The following is a 19,184-nucleotide window of genomic DNA, read 5'->3' as shown; positions in this document are numbered from 1 at the left end:
AAGAGCTGGGTTACCTGCTTCCCCTATTTAAGTATACTCTTAGGCTTAGAGGAACTCAAGTTCTCACAGCCAGAAACCGGCAGAGCTGGGGGTCTGAAATCTTTTCATTTTCCAGGGATTAAACTCTTAATTGCTGCACTATACTGCTTTTATTGTGGGTCTTTTTTGTGGAAACCACACTTAGGGATTTCTACTGATCAACCCCCAAGCCTCTTTGTCAGATCCATATGGGACTTCAGTTGCCCATCGCTCTTACTGAAAGTTTGAGACTTGCCTTGCCTTACTCTTCTCTCAGTAGCTGTCCGTGCTCTTAACATTTCATTTTTCCCTAAGCTTTGTTGGGGAATGTGACACCTAGTAGCTGCCCCAGCACCTTTCCCCCCAACTTCTTGCTATACCTGATGGACAACTATTCAGGCCTTTTCCATTTCAAAGATCTTGCTGTTTTGTAATCACTATGGGGATAAATAAAAGTAATATACACAAATTAATGGCATAAATATAATACAGGGCAGTTAAAAAGAATGATTCTTGCTGTTTTCACCCTAGAGTTCCCCATAGAATCACATTTTAATTTCTGTTCTTTGTTTCTGAAGATGGAGTCACCACTTCTCCCCCTTCTGGCTCCACCTTTACATGCATTTCAGGTCTGATGATAGTTGAAAGGTAAAAAATAGCAGAGGCTTTGTTTTCTGTAGACAATTTGAACCAGATAACTTCCAGACTGAATAACATCCAGTTTATTGTAATAGATCTTTACCCTGACTAAAAATGAACTACTCTGGGTATTTCTACACTGCATTTGTCTCCAGCTAGATGAGTCTACTAGCGGAATATGTGGCACTTAAGTAGGCATTCAAAAATTCAACATACAGTGCACTTGTTAACTATAGGCCAGGTGTTTCCACATGCAAAGTTAATTAAGCTATAGTCATGCTGAACGGAAACCTGCTTACCCAGTGGGGTAACTTCTACCCAGCATAGACGTGCATCCAAATCAAATGGAAAGGGATATGGGAGATCAGGAAATGGCCCCTGTGGGTGGCATCTAACTACCTAAATTCCCATCCCAGTTCCACTTACTGACACTTGGAACAAGTAGCTTCTCAGTGCCTGTTTCCTCACTGGTAGTAAATGGGGCTAATGATGGTGTCTCTGGCACTAGATTGCTAGTTAATTAAAGAAAAGCACTTAGAACAGAGCCTGGCACGCAGTAAGAGGGCAATAGATTTCCGGGGCGGGGGCGCTTTGCCTGATGGTCTTCCTGCAGGCTGAGAAGATGGGTAACCCTTTTGATTTTTCACGCAATGCCTCTCCCCTAACGAATTTTAAGTCCATCCAGGCGCTTCTCTTCGTCTCCCCCAGCCGCACTGGAGAAGCGAGTTCTTCCAAACCCAGCCCGGCCCACGCCAGGTGACGAGGACAGCTGACGCCTTCTGGCCTGGGGCGTCCGCCCTCGGTCCCCACCCGATTCCAGAATCTCCTCCCCCGCTCGCCCGGGACACAGGCGCGGCCCCGCCCCGGCTGCCGCGTGACCCGACGAGCCCGCCACGCACTCCCGGGTCGCGAGGGCGGCGGGCCGGGGCTGAGGGGCTGAAGAGCGCTCAGTGGCCCGGGCGAGGGCGGGACCACGGCGCAGGCCCGTCCCCGCCAGCGGCCGCCGTCGCGCGCCAAAGTCAAACCCGGGGACCCGCCGGCGGGCCGCGGAGCCCCATCGACGGCTACTCAGCCCGACTCCGGCGGCGCGGCCAGGCCAGCGCGCACCTGTGGCCGCCCCGCAGCCTTCCCTGCCGACGCCCTCGGAGCCGCCGCGGGAGCAGGAATGGCCAGCCCGCCCAAGAGAAGCTGCCCATCGCCCGCAGCCAGCTCTGAGGGGACCCGCATCAAGAAAATCTCTATCGAAGGGAACATCGGTAAGGACACCCCGGAAATGTTGGACCCAAAGCTCGGGGGTTACGGTGGCGGCTGAAGCTTCCCTTCGCCGCATCTCTCTGCCGCTCCGCAGTGAAGACTTTCCCTACAGCCTGGCCGTGTGGACGCGGCCTCGGCTTCCCTTCCCGCCCAGAGCATCCGTCTCTTCCGCCCCGCGCGGCGGCTCGGGGGCTCAGGCTGGGCGCCGGGCCTGCGGGCACCCTCTCTGTTGGGAACTTGCAGGGGAAAGGGTTTTGGGGGAGAGGGTGTCAGATTTCTTGAGGTGTAACGTACACGCGTTCAATGCACCCTTTTTAGGTGTACTCTTGTATGAGGTTTGACAAACAAAGGCGGTTTTACTACCACCATGGTCAAGACAGAGAACATTTCCATCGCCTGAAAAAAATTCCTTCCTGTTCCTTTGTAGTCAGCTCCCTCCCTCTTTTTATGCCCTGGCAACCATTGGTCTGATTTCTATCCCTACAAGTTTTGCCTTTCCGAGAATGTTACATAAATGGAATCGTAGAGTATATAGTCTTTTTGGGTCTTCTTTCATTTAGCATAATGTTTTTGAAATTCATTCGTGTCATTTCTGTAGTTTGTTCCTTTTTATTGCTGAGTAGTATTCCATTGCATGAATATCTTACAATTTACTCCCCAGTAAACATTTGGGTTGTTCACAGTTTTTTAGTGATTATTAGTGAAGTTGCCATAAACAGTATGAGGAAAGAGGTTTTTGATGATCTTAATAGCATGGAGTTCCTCACCTCCTACTGCACATCTAAGTAAACGTTGGGTTATGATTCAAAGAGCATTAACCTTTCTGTTCTTAACCCAGATGGGGACAGACTACGCCATGTATGTCATTTTGCAAGATATAAATATATATACGAACTTGCCATTCTTCTGTATTTCCTACAACAGAACATCTAACCCTGACACTTCCTGTTTTGATAGGGTTTTGGTTTTTTTTTTTTTTTTTGGCTCCCGGTTGGGTGCTGGTCATTATTGCATACAGCAAATATTTTTTAATTCTTACCACATTCAAACCACTGTAAGGTGAGGCAAGCAGATGTCTAAGCACTTGAAAGAATAGAAAAAAGCTGAACACATTCTCAAAGAAGACTTATTTCATTGCTCCAATATTAAGGCACCAATGAAAAAGACTAGACCCTCATTTTCTCTTACCAGTATAATTTTTTTGAGGGTACATGTTTACAAAGATGATTCCTCACAGCTACTGACTGAATAAAGAAGACCCTATGTAAAGACAGGTGAAGGGAGTTGAACAAAGCCATCTTAAAAGTAAATTTGAATGAGCAACCCCTCAAATCAATACCACATGGATTAATCACCTCTTTCTCAAATGCAGTTAGGCAGCATGTCATATTTAGAAATCTTTTCCCCAAGCATCTTTAGTCTTCCCAGCACGTGTAATAATTTTGTAACATATCACCTCATCTCCAGTTTCTCTTAACTACTTCCAGAGTAGTCGTCTGTATGCAAATGTCATTGTGTTGTCCCTTGCTTAACATTCTTCATTGGTTTCCCCATTGCGGCCACTGCAAGGAGTTGGAAACTCATGGTCTGTGTTTACACTGTATTGACCTGCACACATTGAAAAAAAATTAATTTGTTGCTTTTAAATTTAATTTGTAGCTTTTAAAAATTTTGAGATTTCCCGTAAACATCTAGATTATTGGCTTTTGAAAAATGTGAAGATCTGGTAATACTTGGCCTACATTTCTTCCTTATGGCAACAATTGGTATTTAGATGGAGCATGTTCCTCACCGTTTGTTGTCTCCCTGACAATAGGCTTTGTCAGTTGCTGTTTATTATTGCTCTTGTACTATTATTGTTCATGTTCCCTTCACCGTATTTGCCAGATCCCAATAAACTATAAATATACAAATTGTTAATCTGTATATAGAAGACTATTTTGCAATTCCTCTATCCGTCCTAGAATTTGAACTTTACCTGATCATTTTAGTTTTATATTCAAATAACCTATCTTCTCGTGTTCTCTGTTACTAAAGTGATCCCTTATGTTAGATTTATGGAGGACTTACCTACTTTTTATCTTAATGGTCTGTTCAGAATGACTTTTAGCATTATAATGCCTACTTGGCATTGGAAATTCTGTGAGTTTCCATGACCTTTTAAAGTATTAATATCAGTGTCCTTGGTTCTTGTTCTCCTGGCCTTTACAGAAATTTAACTTATTAATTAGTTTATTTTCTAGTGTCCACTCCACTCCCCCCCCACCCCCTGCCAAAGTTAAGAAATTGGATACTAGTCTGAGTGGGAACTACAGCTAGCTATTGTTACTTTGCTTGAATTAGATGTAACTTTTATGACTTAAAATTTTAAAGTATGAGTGGTGCACGGTGGCTCATACCTGTAATCCTAGAGTTTTGGGAGGCTGAAGCAGGAGAATCGCTTGAGCCCAGGAGTTTGAGATTTCAGTGAGCTGTCATGGCACCACTGCACTCTAGCCTGGGTGACAGTGAGACCTTGTCTCAAAAAAAAAAATTTTTTTTAAGGTATGACCACGTGAACTTTTTCTGCTTATAAGCAGTGTTAGAAGAAAGTTGAATGCTCTAGCTGTGCTTTCAGACTGTAGCGTATGCCTGATTTTTTAATGTGTTCCTTGAGTGCTCTTTTTGAACATGTTATTCTCCTTTCCCTCTTCCATCTAGCTCAGTGATGGTGATTTTTTTTTATATGCTTCCATTTACCATTCTTTTACATGCCTTACAGTCCTTTAGCTTACCCTTGCCTTGCTAAATTTTGGTCACCAGTGTTTTTCCCATGATTATATGTAATAGTCATCTAGTTTATCCTTAAAAGTTTTCCCCTCTCCTCTAGAGATTATACGACTTTTGTGTTTTGCTTCTTGACTGTCTGTCTGTCTGTCTCACCTTATTTATTGCCCCTCCTTCTTTTTTTTTTTTTTTTTTTTTTTGCTCTGTGTGGGATTCTTTAAAGTTTTTCCTGTTTTTCCTTCTTTTCTGTTGCCCTAATATAATGTCCTAGATTTGAATATAGTTCTGCAAGTCAAAGGTAAGTTCTTTTTGCTCTCCTTGGGTCCAGTTTATAAGGAAGAGGAAGGTCTGCTTGCTAGTGTATTGAAGTTATTTATATGTTCTTGTGTGTGTGTGTGTGTGTGTGTGTGTGTGTGTGTAAGGAGAGAGAGAGAGAGAGAGAGAGGGAGAACATTATGTTGACCAGATATCTACTATAACCACACACATTTGGTGACTTCAGAGATAAAGGGTGTGGTGGTCATTAAGAGTATTGATACACCCTGTAAGATTCTAGATCAAGATCATCTCTATTATATATAATGTATTCCTAGATCATTTTGAAGTAGTGCACATAATATGTCCTTATTGCACATGAACTATTTTCGTTTTTCTTTCCCCACTCAGAAACTAGTGAATGATCAGGGAAAAGTAAAGTGCATGTGTCTTTTTTTTTAAGGGGTTGGTAGAGTGCATGCACGGTGTGCAGAACCATGAAAGAGAAGCAGAGAGAACATGGCTATTGCTTGTAGGAAATGCTTTGCAAAAATGCTTTTATAAATTCTTTTAGCTATAATGCCTACTAGTGTCAGACTATAGTAATAATCATACTATTTCACATTCTAAAACTGCAGGCATTGGATGTATCTTCATATTGATTTTATACTTGGTTGTTTCTTAATTGGTTTTAGATAGAAGAGAACTGAGCTTGTTTGTAGGCCAGAAGAATAGAGCCAGTAGAGAGGAAAGTTTTGAAAATGTAAGAGCCTGGAATGACTGTCACTGTCCTGGTACTTGTCATCAACACAGTTTCCATGAGGAGAGCACTATTATCTCCATTGTATTATGAGGAAACTGGCTCAGAGAGGTTCAGAAACTTGCCCCAAATCACACACCTAGTTGAATGGGAGAATGGTCTTTTAACCACTTACCAGAAAGTTAGAAAGTTGTCTCTCTAATTGTTTGGCTAGGGAAAGTGAGTCTAGGAGTAAGATTTTTTTTTTTTCTGCCATAACATCTTGCCTAAAATTTCACCAGGTTTTTAATTTCTCTGTTTCAGGGCTTTGCTAAACTGAAAATAAGAAGAAACAAATGTGCTTAACACAATTGGACAGGGAGCCTTTTCATTTTCATTTTTTAAAAAAAAACATGAAGAGAAAGTTTAGGAAGGTGAATGTTTGGGGTTTTTTGTATTTGCTATTATAAATCTTGTAAGTGCTCATGACTTTTTGGCTTTTTTTTTTTCTCTGACAAGTTTTCTTCCTCAATTTTACCTTTCCTCCCACAACAGCTGCAGGGAAGACAACATTTGTAAATATCCTTAAACAAGTCTCTGAGGATTGGGAAGTGGTTCCTGAACCTGTTGCCAGGTGGTGCAATGTTCAAAGTACTCAAGATGAATTTGAGGTATGAAAATAAAGTTTAAGTAAATAAAATAAAAACGCTTTGGTTTAGAGGAGCAGTAGTATTTAATCTCTTGGCTTTTTTTCTTTTCCACTAAAACTTTCAAATCTAGCTTTAAGTCTATATCTTCATCTGGGCAGTAGTTATGTGAGTGTATATACAGTCCACCCTCCATCTATGGGTTCCACATCTGTGGATTCAACCATGAATTGAAAATATTTGGAAAACAAAAACAATACAGCAATAAATAATGATACAAATAAAAAATACTGTATAACAACTATAACGTAGCATTTACTTTGTATTAGGTATTATAAGCAATCTAGAGATGATTTAAAATATATTGGAGGATATGCATGGGTTATATGCAAATTCTAGGCCATTTTATAAAAGAGACTTGAGCACCTGTGGATTTTGGTATCTGAAAGGGGATCCTGGAACCAGTCCCCCACAGATGCCAAGGGATGACTGTATCTGTATACATTCATCAAGCTATGCATTTGAGATTTGTGTACTTTATTGCATCTAAGTAAAGTTTTTAAAAAGTTAAAATGAATAAAAAAGTTTTAAAAAATCTAATCACAAGTTAAATTCCTTGAGTAGCTTTTAATATTTTGGTTAAAAACAAGCAAACAAGAAAAATCAAAGAAGACTACCTAATAACTGAGTTTTATCAGTTTATCTTTTAAGCCTCTAGTCTTAGAGAAAAATCACTTATTTCTCATTTTGTCAGGGTTGATTTTTTGAGGGGTACCGCCCAGGTTCTTTGGCTCCTTGCTTGGAAAAATCGCAAGCAGGACTGGAGCCATGGAATGATGACAGACACTTAGCACTTCCACAGAAGCAGCTTTTATTGCGGGCTTTGCAGCATAGCAATAGAAAGTGAAAGTACATTCCCTGAGGGGAAACTGGTCTGTCTCCACGGCTGGAGAAGATGCTGGGGTCTTACCACACTTCAACTTTTATGTCTGTACCTTATGATTTGCTAAAAGGTGGGTGAAATATTCATGAGTTTCCTGGGAAAAGGGTGGAGAGTTCTTGAAGCTAAGGGCTCTTCCCAATTTTATTTTTATAGGGTAACAGCCAGGGGTTGCCATGACATTTGTAAATTGTGCTGGTGGGTGTGATTTTTACTATGCTAATGTTTGTTAATGGGGAAAAGGTTACCTTTGGACATGAGCTCCTGGTTTCTGTGCACGCTCCCGGCGGTGGGGATAAGTCTCTAACCTCAATTCTGCTGTTGCAGGTTTGGTTCTAAATGCACATTGGCCTCTTCATTCCCCCCCCCCCCCCACCCCGCTTTTGCTGTGGTTAGTGCACCTGTCCCTAACGTTTTCTTTGTACTTTCATTCTTGCCAGACTTCCCCTCTGGGTACAAGTTTCAATTTCCCAGCACTTTTCTATTCTTTGTTGCAAATGAGGAAGAAAGGAAAAACAAAGTTAAATTTCATTTTTTTATAGCAAAATTTTGGTTATGTGTATATCAGCGAGTACTAAGATTTTCATTTCTGCAGAAATGAGAATTGAAATTGAAGCAATAAAGCAGAAACCTTAATGGAAATGTATGCTAGAAATTTACTTTGTTTGATCTGAAGAGGACAGAGGGTTGAAAAAAAAAGTCTCTTAATGTTTAGATGTTGGTATGAGGAATTCTGAGAATAATAATTGAGTATTTAAAATGTAAATCACATATGCAAAGAGGAATCACTAGCAAGATACTTAGTAGACTTTGAGAATACATGGTTTTGAATAACCAAAAATACTTTCTCACACAGCTTCTATTTAGGCCTGGGCCCAGTTCAGTAACCTTAATCTTTAGAATATTCAGGATTAAATCATAAAGGGACTTTCTTTCCATATAGACTCCATTTTATTAAGAAATTGATGTTTTACATTTGCTCTTTGAGGGAGAAAGGCAAGGTTAGCCTTCAGTAGAATCTTAAAGTGGATAAATTTATTTATTTGCTTTTTTTCAATTTTTTAATTGACATATATTTATAGGCCAGTATATGAGCACTATTGAGCTATGATGGTGCAATTGCACTCTAGCCTGGGAGACAGAGCATGATCCTGTCTCAAAAAAAAAAAGTCATTGAGTTTAGATCAATCCATTCTGTTAGGCCCATAATTCATAACCAGTGGAAGGAACTCATAAGACTCTCAAGGATTTGGGTACTTTATAAAATAGCAGACAATCCCCTGGGGGTTCAAATATGTAGGATGCCTCCTAATTAAAAAGCATTGCCCTAGTGAGTCACTATTAGTGTTGGAAGTATATTGAACCCTTTAGTTCTGGTGCAGAGGAAAGGTTGAAAACATTGCATTAATATACACGAGAAGACAATTTATAATAAGGTTATCTGTTGAGCTTGAAATTGGAGCCCTGAAGAATTAGATTATGTTAATGACTGATGTCATTGGAGTGTGACACATTGATGCATCTATATTCATTTTAAGACTTACAGCTTCATGACTCTGATATTCATGTTTATGGGCTGGGTCATTTTCTTTCCATGTACTAAAGTCAGAATGTGAAACTGGTGGTTCTTTATAACTAGCATGCAGATGATCCTTTTATTATTAACATTTGTTTCATCAGATAGTTCATTGCAATCCAGTCATGTCTCCATGATGTTGCAATTTGATTACTTTTGTGAATTTTGATGCACACTCTTGGAGGATAGCTTTAATTTTTTTGTACGTATTGAGGGCTACTGTGTTGTTAATCCTTTATACTTCTAGGCAGAGTTTCAGACAGTATAGGGATAGTATTTTGGGGATAAGGTTGTGAGATATGAGGGTGAGTGGGTGGGTAGCTTCCCTGTATCTCTGGATATTTTCTTCTTTTGTTTCCCACTAAACTCAAGAAGTGAGATTTTTCTTCCTTCCTCCTGGAGCCCTTCTTCTCCAGACCCATGTATTCCTGGGGGTTATAGTGTGAATCACCCACTATCCAAATCTCAGCATTCTTAGAATGCTGTCAACGATGAGAAGTGAACTGTTTTCAGATACAACCCTGGTAAAGCCACTCCAACTTTGGATGTTACCCATTTGATCACATTTATTGGCAGTTGTAGAATTGAAAGAGTTGGGCCATTGATAACCTCTGATCCCTTCCCTCAGTAACTAATTGTGCACCTGAACGCTTAGCTTTTGTTTTGTTTTTAGCTTTTCTTACCTGCCACCTAGTGGCTGAAATGTTGCAATACTATTGATAAGCTACCACTAATTTTGACAAAATAAGAGCAAAGTACCTATGAAGATTATGTGGACTCCCCTCCCCTCTCTTCCCCTGGTAAGATGATCCTTAAAACATACCACATGATTATCAATCTTTGTATTGAAAGTTTATTTCAAATAATAATAATGATATACTTTATTTGGTGATTTATGTTATTTAGGTCCAAAGCTTTGATTTAATTGCTTTCTTTTAGCTTATATTGAAGATATACAGGCTGTTAGGAAAATATTTGTCCTTTTTTTTTTATTGAGCTGAATTCTTTTGGGGGGTCATTGTTATTAATTGTGAAGTACAATTTTACTTTTTTTAATTTAAAAATTTTTATTTTTTCATTGACAGATAAAAATTATATATTTATGGTGTACAACATGATGTGTTAAAATATGTGTACATGTGGAATGGTTAAATCAAGCTAATTAACATATGCATTACCAGTACTATTTTACTTTTATTCAGTACTTCTTAACACTAAAAAGCCACTGAAAAATTAGTAACTGTGAGCAAGAAGGTATTAAATATACATGTCTGTGAAACAGTAGCATACTTTTTATTTTTGACAGGTCATTCTTGAAAATTAGGAATGCTTGATAAAGTACTTCCACTTGTACCTTCTGAAATCATGTGATAACTTTTATGGGCTAATTTATAATTGGTAGATGATGATCTTTTTCAGTTGAACTTAATTCAACTCTTTTGCAATGTTTACAAAGTTAGACCTAGAATTAAAAGATTATATTTTACATGTTGATATTTCTATTTTTTACTTATCTTGGCAATAATCTTTACTCCCCATAAAACGATGAAGTGTTCTATGATAAAGTGACAGTGGATATGAATTATTAGAGAATAGAATAAAAATTATCCATAATCCTACCACCCTATATGTATCTTTTATATAGTTGAGATAATTTACTGTATCCAATTCTGATGGGACGTTACATAATTTTTATATTATAAAGTAATACCTGTTCACTGTTCAAAGTTAAGAAAATATCAGAGATTATTAAAGGAGAATAAAACTTACCTATAACCTTATTACTCAGAGATAAGTATAGATTTTACTTGATAAAACAGTGTAGAATTTTGTACTTTACTTCCTCCCCCCCAATAATATTTATGTCAAGGCAAGTAAAAATGTTAATTAAAAATTTACTGTAAATGATTTTTAAAGGCAGCCTAATTTATTGTGTGCATGTATATATTATTTGCTTAATAGAAATACCCAATAATAGTGGAATAACAGCCTTCTATTTGCTTGGCACTGTGATAAACATCTTTGCGTTTAAATCTGTATTCTAGATTATTTCTTTAAAATAAATTTCCAAAAGTAGAACTAATTGGGCCAAAAGGTACTGATTTTTCTTTTTTAAAATAAATGTAACTAAACTGCTTTCTAGAAATGTTCTACTGGTTTTTACTTAATGTAGTTTGACTCTGAGGCATTCACATTTTTTATCTGTATTTTTTTTGGAGGAAAAACTTGATAAAATAGCACATTTTGGTAAAGATGGGGCACAGTATTTTTTGGATAAATTTCTAATATGTATTTTATTCTTAATATTTATAATTGCGGAGAAAAAACTCAGCAATTTGTCTGAAACATTTCATGCATATGATCAAATAGGTTATCCTGAAGAAGCAGGAAATGATACTGCTAATTTTCTAATTTGGTAGACTATTAAACCAAGAGACAAAAACTAACATCTTTAAATCTGGAAATGCTGTTGCAGACTTTTGATTCTGTTTTAATTTATCCTGCCTCAGCTTCCCAAGGTGCTAGGATTACAGGCATGAGCTACCAAGTCTGGCCTCAGTTCTTTTTTGGCAAGATTCCTAGTTGGCGTAGTTCATTAAATCAGGTGGATGTCTTTTGTGATGTGGGAACTGATCAGTCAGTTCAGGTGTTGTCAGCCTAATTCATCCATTATAAAATTCCCTATCAACTTTTCTCTAATGATTTTTAGCATCTATTGTTAATTGTTGCCATGCTGCAATATATCATTAGGTATTATAAAAGGTGATACTCTTTCTCAAGCCTTCTGAATTTATTGGCTGGAATTCTTCAGTAAAGAAGACCTTTTCCTCATCCACTACTTAATTACCCTAAAAGCATTTCTACAGAAAAGGCCAGAATAAATATGCTTGATATTTTTTTTTTCTCTCTACCTACAAATTTCCAAAATAATTAATTGGTACCCTAGCAACCTCAAAAGATGACTAGAGTTTGGGGGGTTTTTTTAAGTAGTATGAACTCATGGATATTAGCCTTCTATTCTTTTTGGATGTCCAAATTGTCCTAATTGACCAGTGGAAACCCCTTCATGTTGGCTTCTCTGCTCTTGGCACAATCCCAGTAGTCTTTGATAGTTTCCTTGTTTTCTGGAACAAGGTATATGAAGCTTATTTTGTACATTTCCTTCCCCAAATTTAGAATCAGGTATGGAATTCTAATTCTTTTCCATGGGAAATATTCAGAGATCATAATCTGGGTGATATTTATGTTTATTCCTTCAGGGTTGTCATAGTTTATAGGCCTGTTGGTAGACAGAACTAAGGAAACTATATTTTATAGAAAGAAAAATAATTCATGTGTTTTGAATGCTGTTTCTAATTCAAATGGAAGATTACAGAGTTTTTTTATTTCATTTTTAATTTTACATTTGTATTTTTTTCTCAACACTGAAAATATTGGTTCTAGCAGTAAGATTATTGAATTGCAGAATTATGGGGAGGATCTGTTTTGTTACATTAGAAGACTGAGTTACAAATTCAAATACCTGAGGGGGCCGGGCAACCAAATGAATAAATCGAGCCTGTTATGAGAACCATCAGGCTGATAAAACTGGACAACATATATCCCACCCAGTGGAGGCATGTGTGACTTGGTGCCAGCTGATTTTTGCCAAAAGGAAATGCAGGCACAGTATTGCTTGTTTTTTCCATTTAAAAAAGAAGATATAAATCCAAATATTTTATGTGAAATTATTTAGCTTTTAAATATTGACAACTAATTCAAATTTTTTAAAAGTTTTGTTTGGGCCAAACGAATAATTTCTTCCATAGGTTGTTAATTTGTGACCTCTTGTAAGACAGATCTAAGGATTTTATCTACCTTTTGAGCCTTTAAAAAAGTTAAAATAGCCCTATTGGTTATTTAACTTTGCTTTTTGTTTCTTTTTGTACATTCCAAACAGGAACTGACAACATCTCAGAAAAATGGTGGAAATGTTCTTCAGATGATGTATGAGAAACCTGAACGGTGGTCTTTTACCTTCCAGTCATATGCCTGTCTCAGTCGAATACGAGCTCAGCTTGCCTTTCTTGATGGCAAACTCAAAGATGCAGAGAAACCTGTATTATTTTTTGAACGATCTGTGTATAGTGACAGGTATGTATAAATGGCTTGTACTTGGCTGTTTGAAGTCTTGGCTTAGAATTGGCTTCCCCCCCAACCCTGTTTCCTGGGAATCAAAGTAACATGAGAGGCTGAGTTTGAGATTTGAGATGGAAAATGACATTTGACTGCTGACATCCCTCAGCAGTCTGGTGTTTACAACATTGGGAAGTTCTAGCATTTCTAATCTCTAGCTTCCATGGAAACTGTAGGAAATATGGTAGCCATCTCATTCAAATTTGTGGAGAAGTTTTCTTTTCCCCTCCAATCACTTTAATATTTTCATCTGCTGTGGTTAAATCTGGATCTATATTCTAAACTTTTACCTGGAGCAAGGACATAAAAATCTCTAAGGGGGCCTTAGAATTGCCCTGTTTATCCTAGGGATTCCTTTGACCTCCAAAGTTAGCTTAGAACAGAGGTTCTCAAACTTTTTGATCTCAGGATTCCTTTCCATTCCTCATAATTACTGAGGAGTACAAAGAGCTGTGTGTTACTGATTTTATGTTATGAATTGAGATTGAGAAATATTAAAAATTTATTTATTTAAAATCAGCAATAATAAACTCATTGCACATTAACATAAATGACATACTTTTGACAGAATTATATTTTTCAAAACACAGTAATGAGAAGAGTAGTATTGTTTTACATTTTTGTGAATCTCTTTAATGTCTCACTTAATAGAAGACAGCTCGATTTTTATTTATGCTTTTATATTTAATCTATGATGATGTTCTTTTGTTTAAAGTATAGTAGTTAGTATGTGAAGTAATCTGGCTTCTCACAGAACCTCTCCAAGGATCTTGAGGACTTCAAAGGGACCCCACACTACATTTTGAGAACCATTGGCCAAGAGTGTATTTCCTATAGATGGAGAAACTCTTGTTTTTTTTTCTGCTTTTTCAGTGGCACTATCTGCCACTGGATTTAGGAGAATGTTTCATGTCCATTTAATAGATCTGTTTTTTCTTTTCTATTTCCTTGTGGGGTTTTTTGGGAAATGATATATATGCTGATGAAGACTCTTTTTCAGATATATTTTTGCATCTAATTTATATGAATCTGACTGCATGAATGAAACAGAGTGGACTATTTATCAAGACTGGCATGACTGGATGAATAACCAGTTTGGCCAACGCCTTGAATTGGATGGAATCATTTATCTTCGAGCCACTCCAGAGGTGAGACCTAATAAAAATTTGTTTACTCCATTGGAAATTTAAAGTAATATTTAGAAGTCTTTTTAGTGGTATGTAATGAAGGCAATTTAGTTTAACTGCAGCCCTTCCACCCTCCCACTCCCTACCTCCAAATTAGAAACTCACAACTGTGTAGCTAGGAGGATTCCATTTTCTCAGCAAACTGGAAGCCCAGACTTGGCAAGTCACTGTCTTAGGTTCTTCTCTGTTCTTCCTCAGCTCTATTTTACCTTTCCTCATTATTTCTTCCCAATTTTTGCAGGCTCTCTCATCCATCACAGAATAAGGAACTTGCTCAAGCAACACCTAGAAAATAGGTTTCAGGAGGTGGGACTTGGGGTATTTTAATTACTGTTGAACTTTTAGTGCCTAAAATGGGGCCTGAGCACATAATAGGAGCTCAGTAAATATTTACTGAATAAATGGCAAAGTTGATGGAGGTCCATTTTAAAGAATCTTTTATGGTTGTTTGTGGCTTAGAATGAGTGGATAGTGGCAGCTACTAGGAAGAAATTTAGAGGACCCTTGCTATCTTCAGTTGAGGGAGCTCACTTAAAAACAGGCCTTTTGTAATAGGTTATAACATGACTATTCTTTTACATATGGTATTATGTAGTGAATGCAGGAACATCAAGTGGACGCCTTTCATAAAACTAACCTAGATAATAAGATGTTACATTTAATAAGAGGCTTTCTGGTTTTGGTGCTTGCATTCCCATTGATTCTGTTTTTTATTCCTATTTCTTCCTTAACACACTGACTGCCATATGAGTTGTATTTAACTCAGGCTAGTTTTGAGCCTGGGGCCTTGTGAAGCAAAACCCTGCAGTTCGTGAAAATGTTACTTGTTGATGTTCTTATTGTTACAATTAATATTGAAAATTTAATTCTAAAAATATGGATTGTGTTGCCTATAACTCATGCACAGAAAACAATAACAAATTAGAAGGGATCATTTTGTTTTAATAAAACACTGTGGCCCCAGGGAAAAATTTGTTTTTCTGGTGTGGCAGTCAATGTGTTAATTAAGTCACAAGGCAGGCTCTGATGAATGTAAATGTCAAACTTCTAGCCTGAAATTAGTTAGAATACTGTGTTGCTGTTGAAGCTGAATTTTGAAAAAAACTAGATTTCCAATTCCAGTAGATGATTTTTGTTCTTCTCCAAATAATTAAGCCAGAATTTAGCAATTATAACGTTGAAATGCAGTCTTATCTTTGAAAAAGGTTTTTTGTTTTTAATTACAAAAATAGTAAATACAAATATAAAAGAAGAACATAAATAGTACTAACAATTTCATTTTGCTTGGAACATTCATAGTCAATAACTTAAAGTCTAACACAAAACTTTATCAGTATAGTTGCTGATATCTTTTGGTTAAAAGATTGTTTAATTATTGAAAAGAGAATTTATAATAGACTTTGAAGCTGCCATGGACTTGCATGGCATTTAGGTTAGAGGTTCTTATTTCTTGGGATACATGGATGAGTTTCTGAGGGTCTATGAATCCGTCCAAATTATGCAAATTTTGGATGTATGTGTATTTTCAGGGGAAGATGATCTAGAACCGCTCTGTCCAATCTAGCTATATAAATTTAAGGTTATTAAAATTAAATAAAATTTTAAAATTCTGATCCTTGGTCACCACACTACCCATATTTCAAGTGCTCAAAAGCCATAAGTGGCTAGTGGCTACCTTATTCAATAATGCAGGTATAGAACAGATGTAAAACATCAAAGTTGTTTTGGCTGTGCTAGCCTAGAGCTTTCATCACATTAAGAACCCCTGCCTCTAATGGTTTTACATTAACTGAACATAGACATTTTATAGTCAAGTTTGGTTAACTACAAAGTAGAATTACATTGATAGATTGACATATCTTTTAGCTGTCCTCTCTAAAAATTTTAAGTGCATTTTTTCTCATTTTTATCAAACTCGTATTAATATATTTCATGTGTGGATACCAAAACCTTATAGACTCATTTTTGACAGTACTGCTTGATTTAGAGGCACCAAATGGCTGAAAAGCACATATAGGGAAAAATGAACTATTTCGACTTTCTAGAAGGAATAAGTAGAGATTGACGCTAGCGTAACTATAGAGAAACACCAGAAAAGAAAATTTTGATGGCAGCAAACAAGAATAATTGTTCCCTGACTTTTTTTCCTTCTCTTATTGCTTGCGTTTAGAAATGCTTAAATAGAATACACTTACGGGGAAGAAGTGAAGAGCAAGGCATTCCTCTTGAATATTTAGAGAAGCTTCACTATAAACATGAAAGCTGGCTCCTGCATAGAACACTGAAGTAAGACTTCCATATTCTAGTTTACTATTCAATTTAAATATCTTTATCAAATTTTAATCTAAAATTTGGAAGGTGTGAGTAGAAACGTAAAATATTTCTTATTTCTAGTCATTTTATTTACTGGTATTTTCTGGAATTAGGTGTGGGTAAGTGATAATGTAGGAAGTATATCTATGTACCTTATTTAGGTACTCCGTTTCAGAAAGAATTTAAGAAAATGGATTCCAAATTTGTTTCTTAGGTCATAACTTGGGAGATAGTGTAGCATAGTTGTTGAGAGCACAGACTTTGTCATTAGTCAGATCTTGGCTCAAGTCCAGTCTCACTTACTAGGGTCTGACCTTGGACAGTCTCTGAGCCTCAGAATGATGTCTCTGACCTTTAGTTTTCTCATCCTTAAAATGCAAGTAGGAATTATTCCTAATTCCTTGTATGTTTTATGGTTTTTTGAGGAGAATCATATGTCACAATGCCTAGCTATATATATTTTATACCTGAGATTTTTAGCTACATATAGTAAATCTAGATGAGACAGAAGGGGCTGCCAGATAAAGTACTTGCAGGATAACTTTAGTGTAAAATGATTGACAACATTTTGATTTTCCAATGATAGAGGAAAGAATTTTTAATGTTTCTCTTTTATTTATTACTTTTCTGACTATTTCATTCATCTCTCACTTTTTAAACAGAACCAACTTTGATTATTTGCAAGAAGTGCCTATCTTAACACTGGATGTTAATGAAGATTTTAAAGACAAACATGAAAGTCTGGTTGAAAAGGTAGATTAAGACAAAGACTATACACTAATATTTGTTTTGTCTAAAGAAGTGTACTAACTTGTGAGAAAACAGTTTTCCAACAGAAAAGGTTATATAAAGTTACATTAAGAAACAGGAGCTTTAGAGGACTTTAGACTGTTTAGATTCTAATCCTGACTAAATTCTAGCTTTGTGGCCTGAGCTAAAATAAGGATCTTTTTTATCCTTAAGTTCCTTTATCTGTAAGATAGGGATAATTATAATAACAAATGTTTTTTCTCACCCCCTTCTCTTCTGTTTTGTCCCCTTTTCTTCCCCTCTTCCTCACACCACCAATTTTTAGATATTTTAATAATAAACTACTTGTGAAATTAAATTTATCTTTTCTAATAAATTCAATATGGAGGATATTTAAAGTTGTAGGATATAGCTCTAATCCATTTTTACATCAGCTGAAGTTTTGAGATTAAGGGTTTTAGTTTTGAGTTTCATTTGAGACTGTGTCAAGGATGAATTTACATTGCCTAATCATTGAGTCATTGTCTTAATCAGAGTTAATTTATCTGCCAGATAATTGGGAGTTAATCATATTTTGTTAAGTGAGTGGGTACCTCTATTGAGGAATATAGCTTAAGAATTTTGAAAATCTCAACATTTTACATAACCACAGTAGCATTTACCTATAGTTGTTTTTCCCATGATAGGAAGTAAAGCATATCTGGAAAATTCAAGTGACCTCTTCATACTACTAATGACATTAAAAATATAGGATAGAATTCACATATGATGCTATTAAATAAAATTAAGTCAGCCATTATAGAATTAATACACAACCATCAAAATTTAACTGAATCTATAAAAACCGCTTTTAAATTTTATCTAACACTACTTTGTTTTGACTAAGAATCATTTCACATTATTATTTGTTTTCACTTTTATTAATAATGCTGGCAGTTGACTTTTATTTTTAAGGTATTTTTACAAAGCAATAATCTTTGTCTTTTCAGGAGAATTATTGAGTAGTCTAGATGTATAGAGAACAAGAATATTCTTACATTGAGGTGGTGTTCAGTTGACTAGGTTCACTTACTACTTACTTGACTTTCCCCACAAATGAACATTGCAGAGTATATGGTTCAAATTTGTGCTTCGGAAATGTTACAGATCTACTGCATGTTTGACCTTCAAAGTTGTTTAAAACTATTGCAGTTATTAATGTTACCAGTGTTAAAGCTATATATGTTAGTGGGGTATGGTATTTAAATAAAGAGATTATAAAATTAGTGTTATGACTGCTTTAGAACTGTATCAATCTTAGATATAAATTAAATGGCTCCTATAATGACCTCAGAGGTCATTCATCTTTTACTACGGAAGTATTTAACAGTATTTGGAAAGTAAATGCTATGGCATTGTGATAGAATTACCTACACAGTTGGGGGTCTTTAACTACTATGGGAAGATGAATATTAGTTGTCTCAAATTAGTTAAGGAATTATACTAATATTTTTCTCTTTCCCTTAGGTCAAAGAATTTTTGAGTACTTTGTGATCTTGATGAAGACTACAGGCAACCAAATGGTTCCAGGTTCTTCAGCTTTGTGTGTCTTTGTAGTTCCATATTCATACTGTCTCTTTAGAAAACCTAAGTTTATTAACCGTTTTTGTTAAAATATATATATGGCCAGTTTCTTTTTTCTTAATTTTTTTGTTTTGTTTATAAAAACAAAGACATTATCTCGCACAACAGGAAGTCTGGAGGTAGATGGTTCCAGAATCAGTATAGTGGCTAAGCTACACTATAAACGACTCACCTTCCTTCTCTCTTTCCCTTGTTCTCTTCCTCAGTAGCTTGGCTTTTTTCCCTGGTGCTTTTCATCTCACTGGTGAATAGTTTCTTAACTGAAAGCTTTAATGTTACATAGTAAATGGCAGTTTGTCCT

General features: G+C 36.5%; 1 protein-coding gene across 1 annotated transcript; it reads left to right on the top strand.

The window, feature by feature from the left end:
* Positions 1 to 1,722: 1,722 nt before the first annotated feature.
* DCK (deoxycytidine kinase) lies at positions 1,723 to 18,814 on the top strand. Its single transcript, XM_069457842.1, has 7 exons — positions 1,723 to 1,913; positions 6,227 to 6,342; positions 12,775 to 12,968; positions 14,011 to 14,158; positions 16,368 to 16,483; positions 17,173 to 17,263; positions 18,767 to 18,814. The coding sequence occupies exons 1-7, from the start codon at positions 1,823 to 1,825 to the stop codon at positions 18,791 to 18,793; spliced, it is 783 nt and encodes a 260-aa protein (XP_069313943.1). The 5' UTR covers positions 1,723 to 1,822; the 3' UTR covers positions 18,794 to 18,814.
* The last annotated feature ends 370 nt before the right edge of the window (positions 18,815 to 19,184 follow it).

This window comes from Eulemur rufifrons, chromosome 24 (assembly GCF_041146395.1).
Source record: "Eulemur rufifrons isolate Redbay chromosome 24, OSU_ERuf_1, whole genome shotgun sequence".
Taxonomy (NCBI): Eukaryota; Metazoa; Chordata; class Mammalia; order Primates; family Lemuridae; genus Eulemur; species Eulemur rufifrons.
The sequence above is the reverse complement of the archived record's forward strand: the minus strand, read 5'-3'. Positions and strand labels throughout refer to the sequence as shown.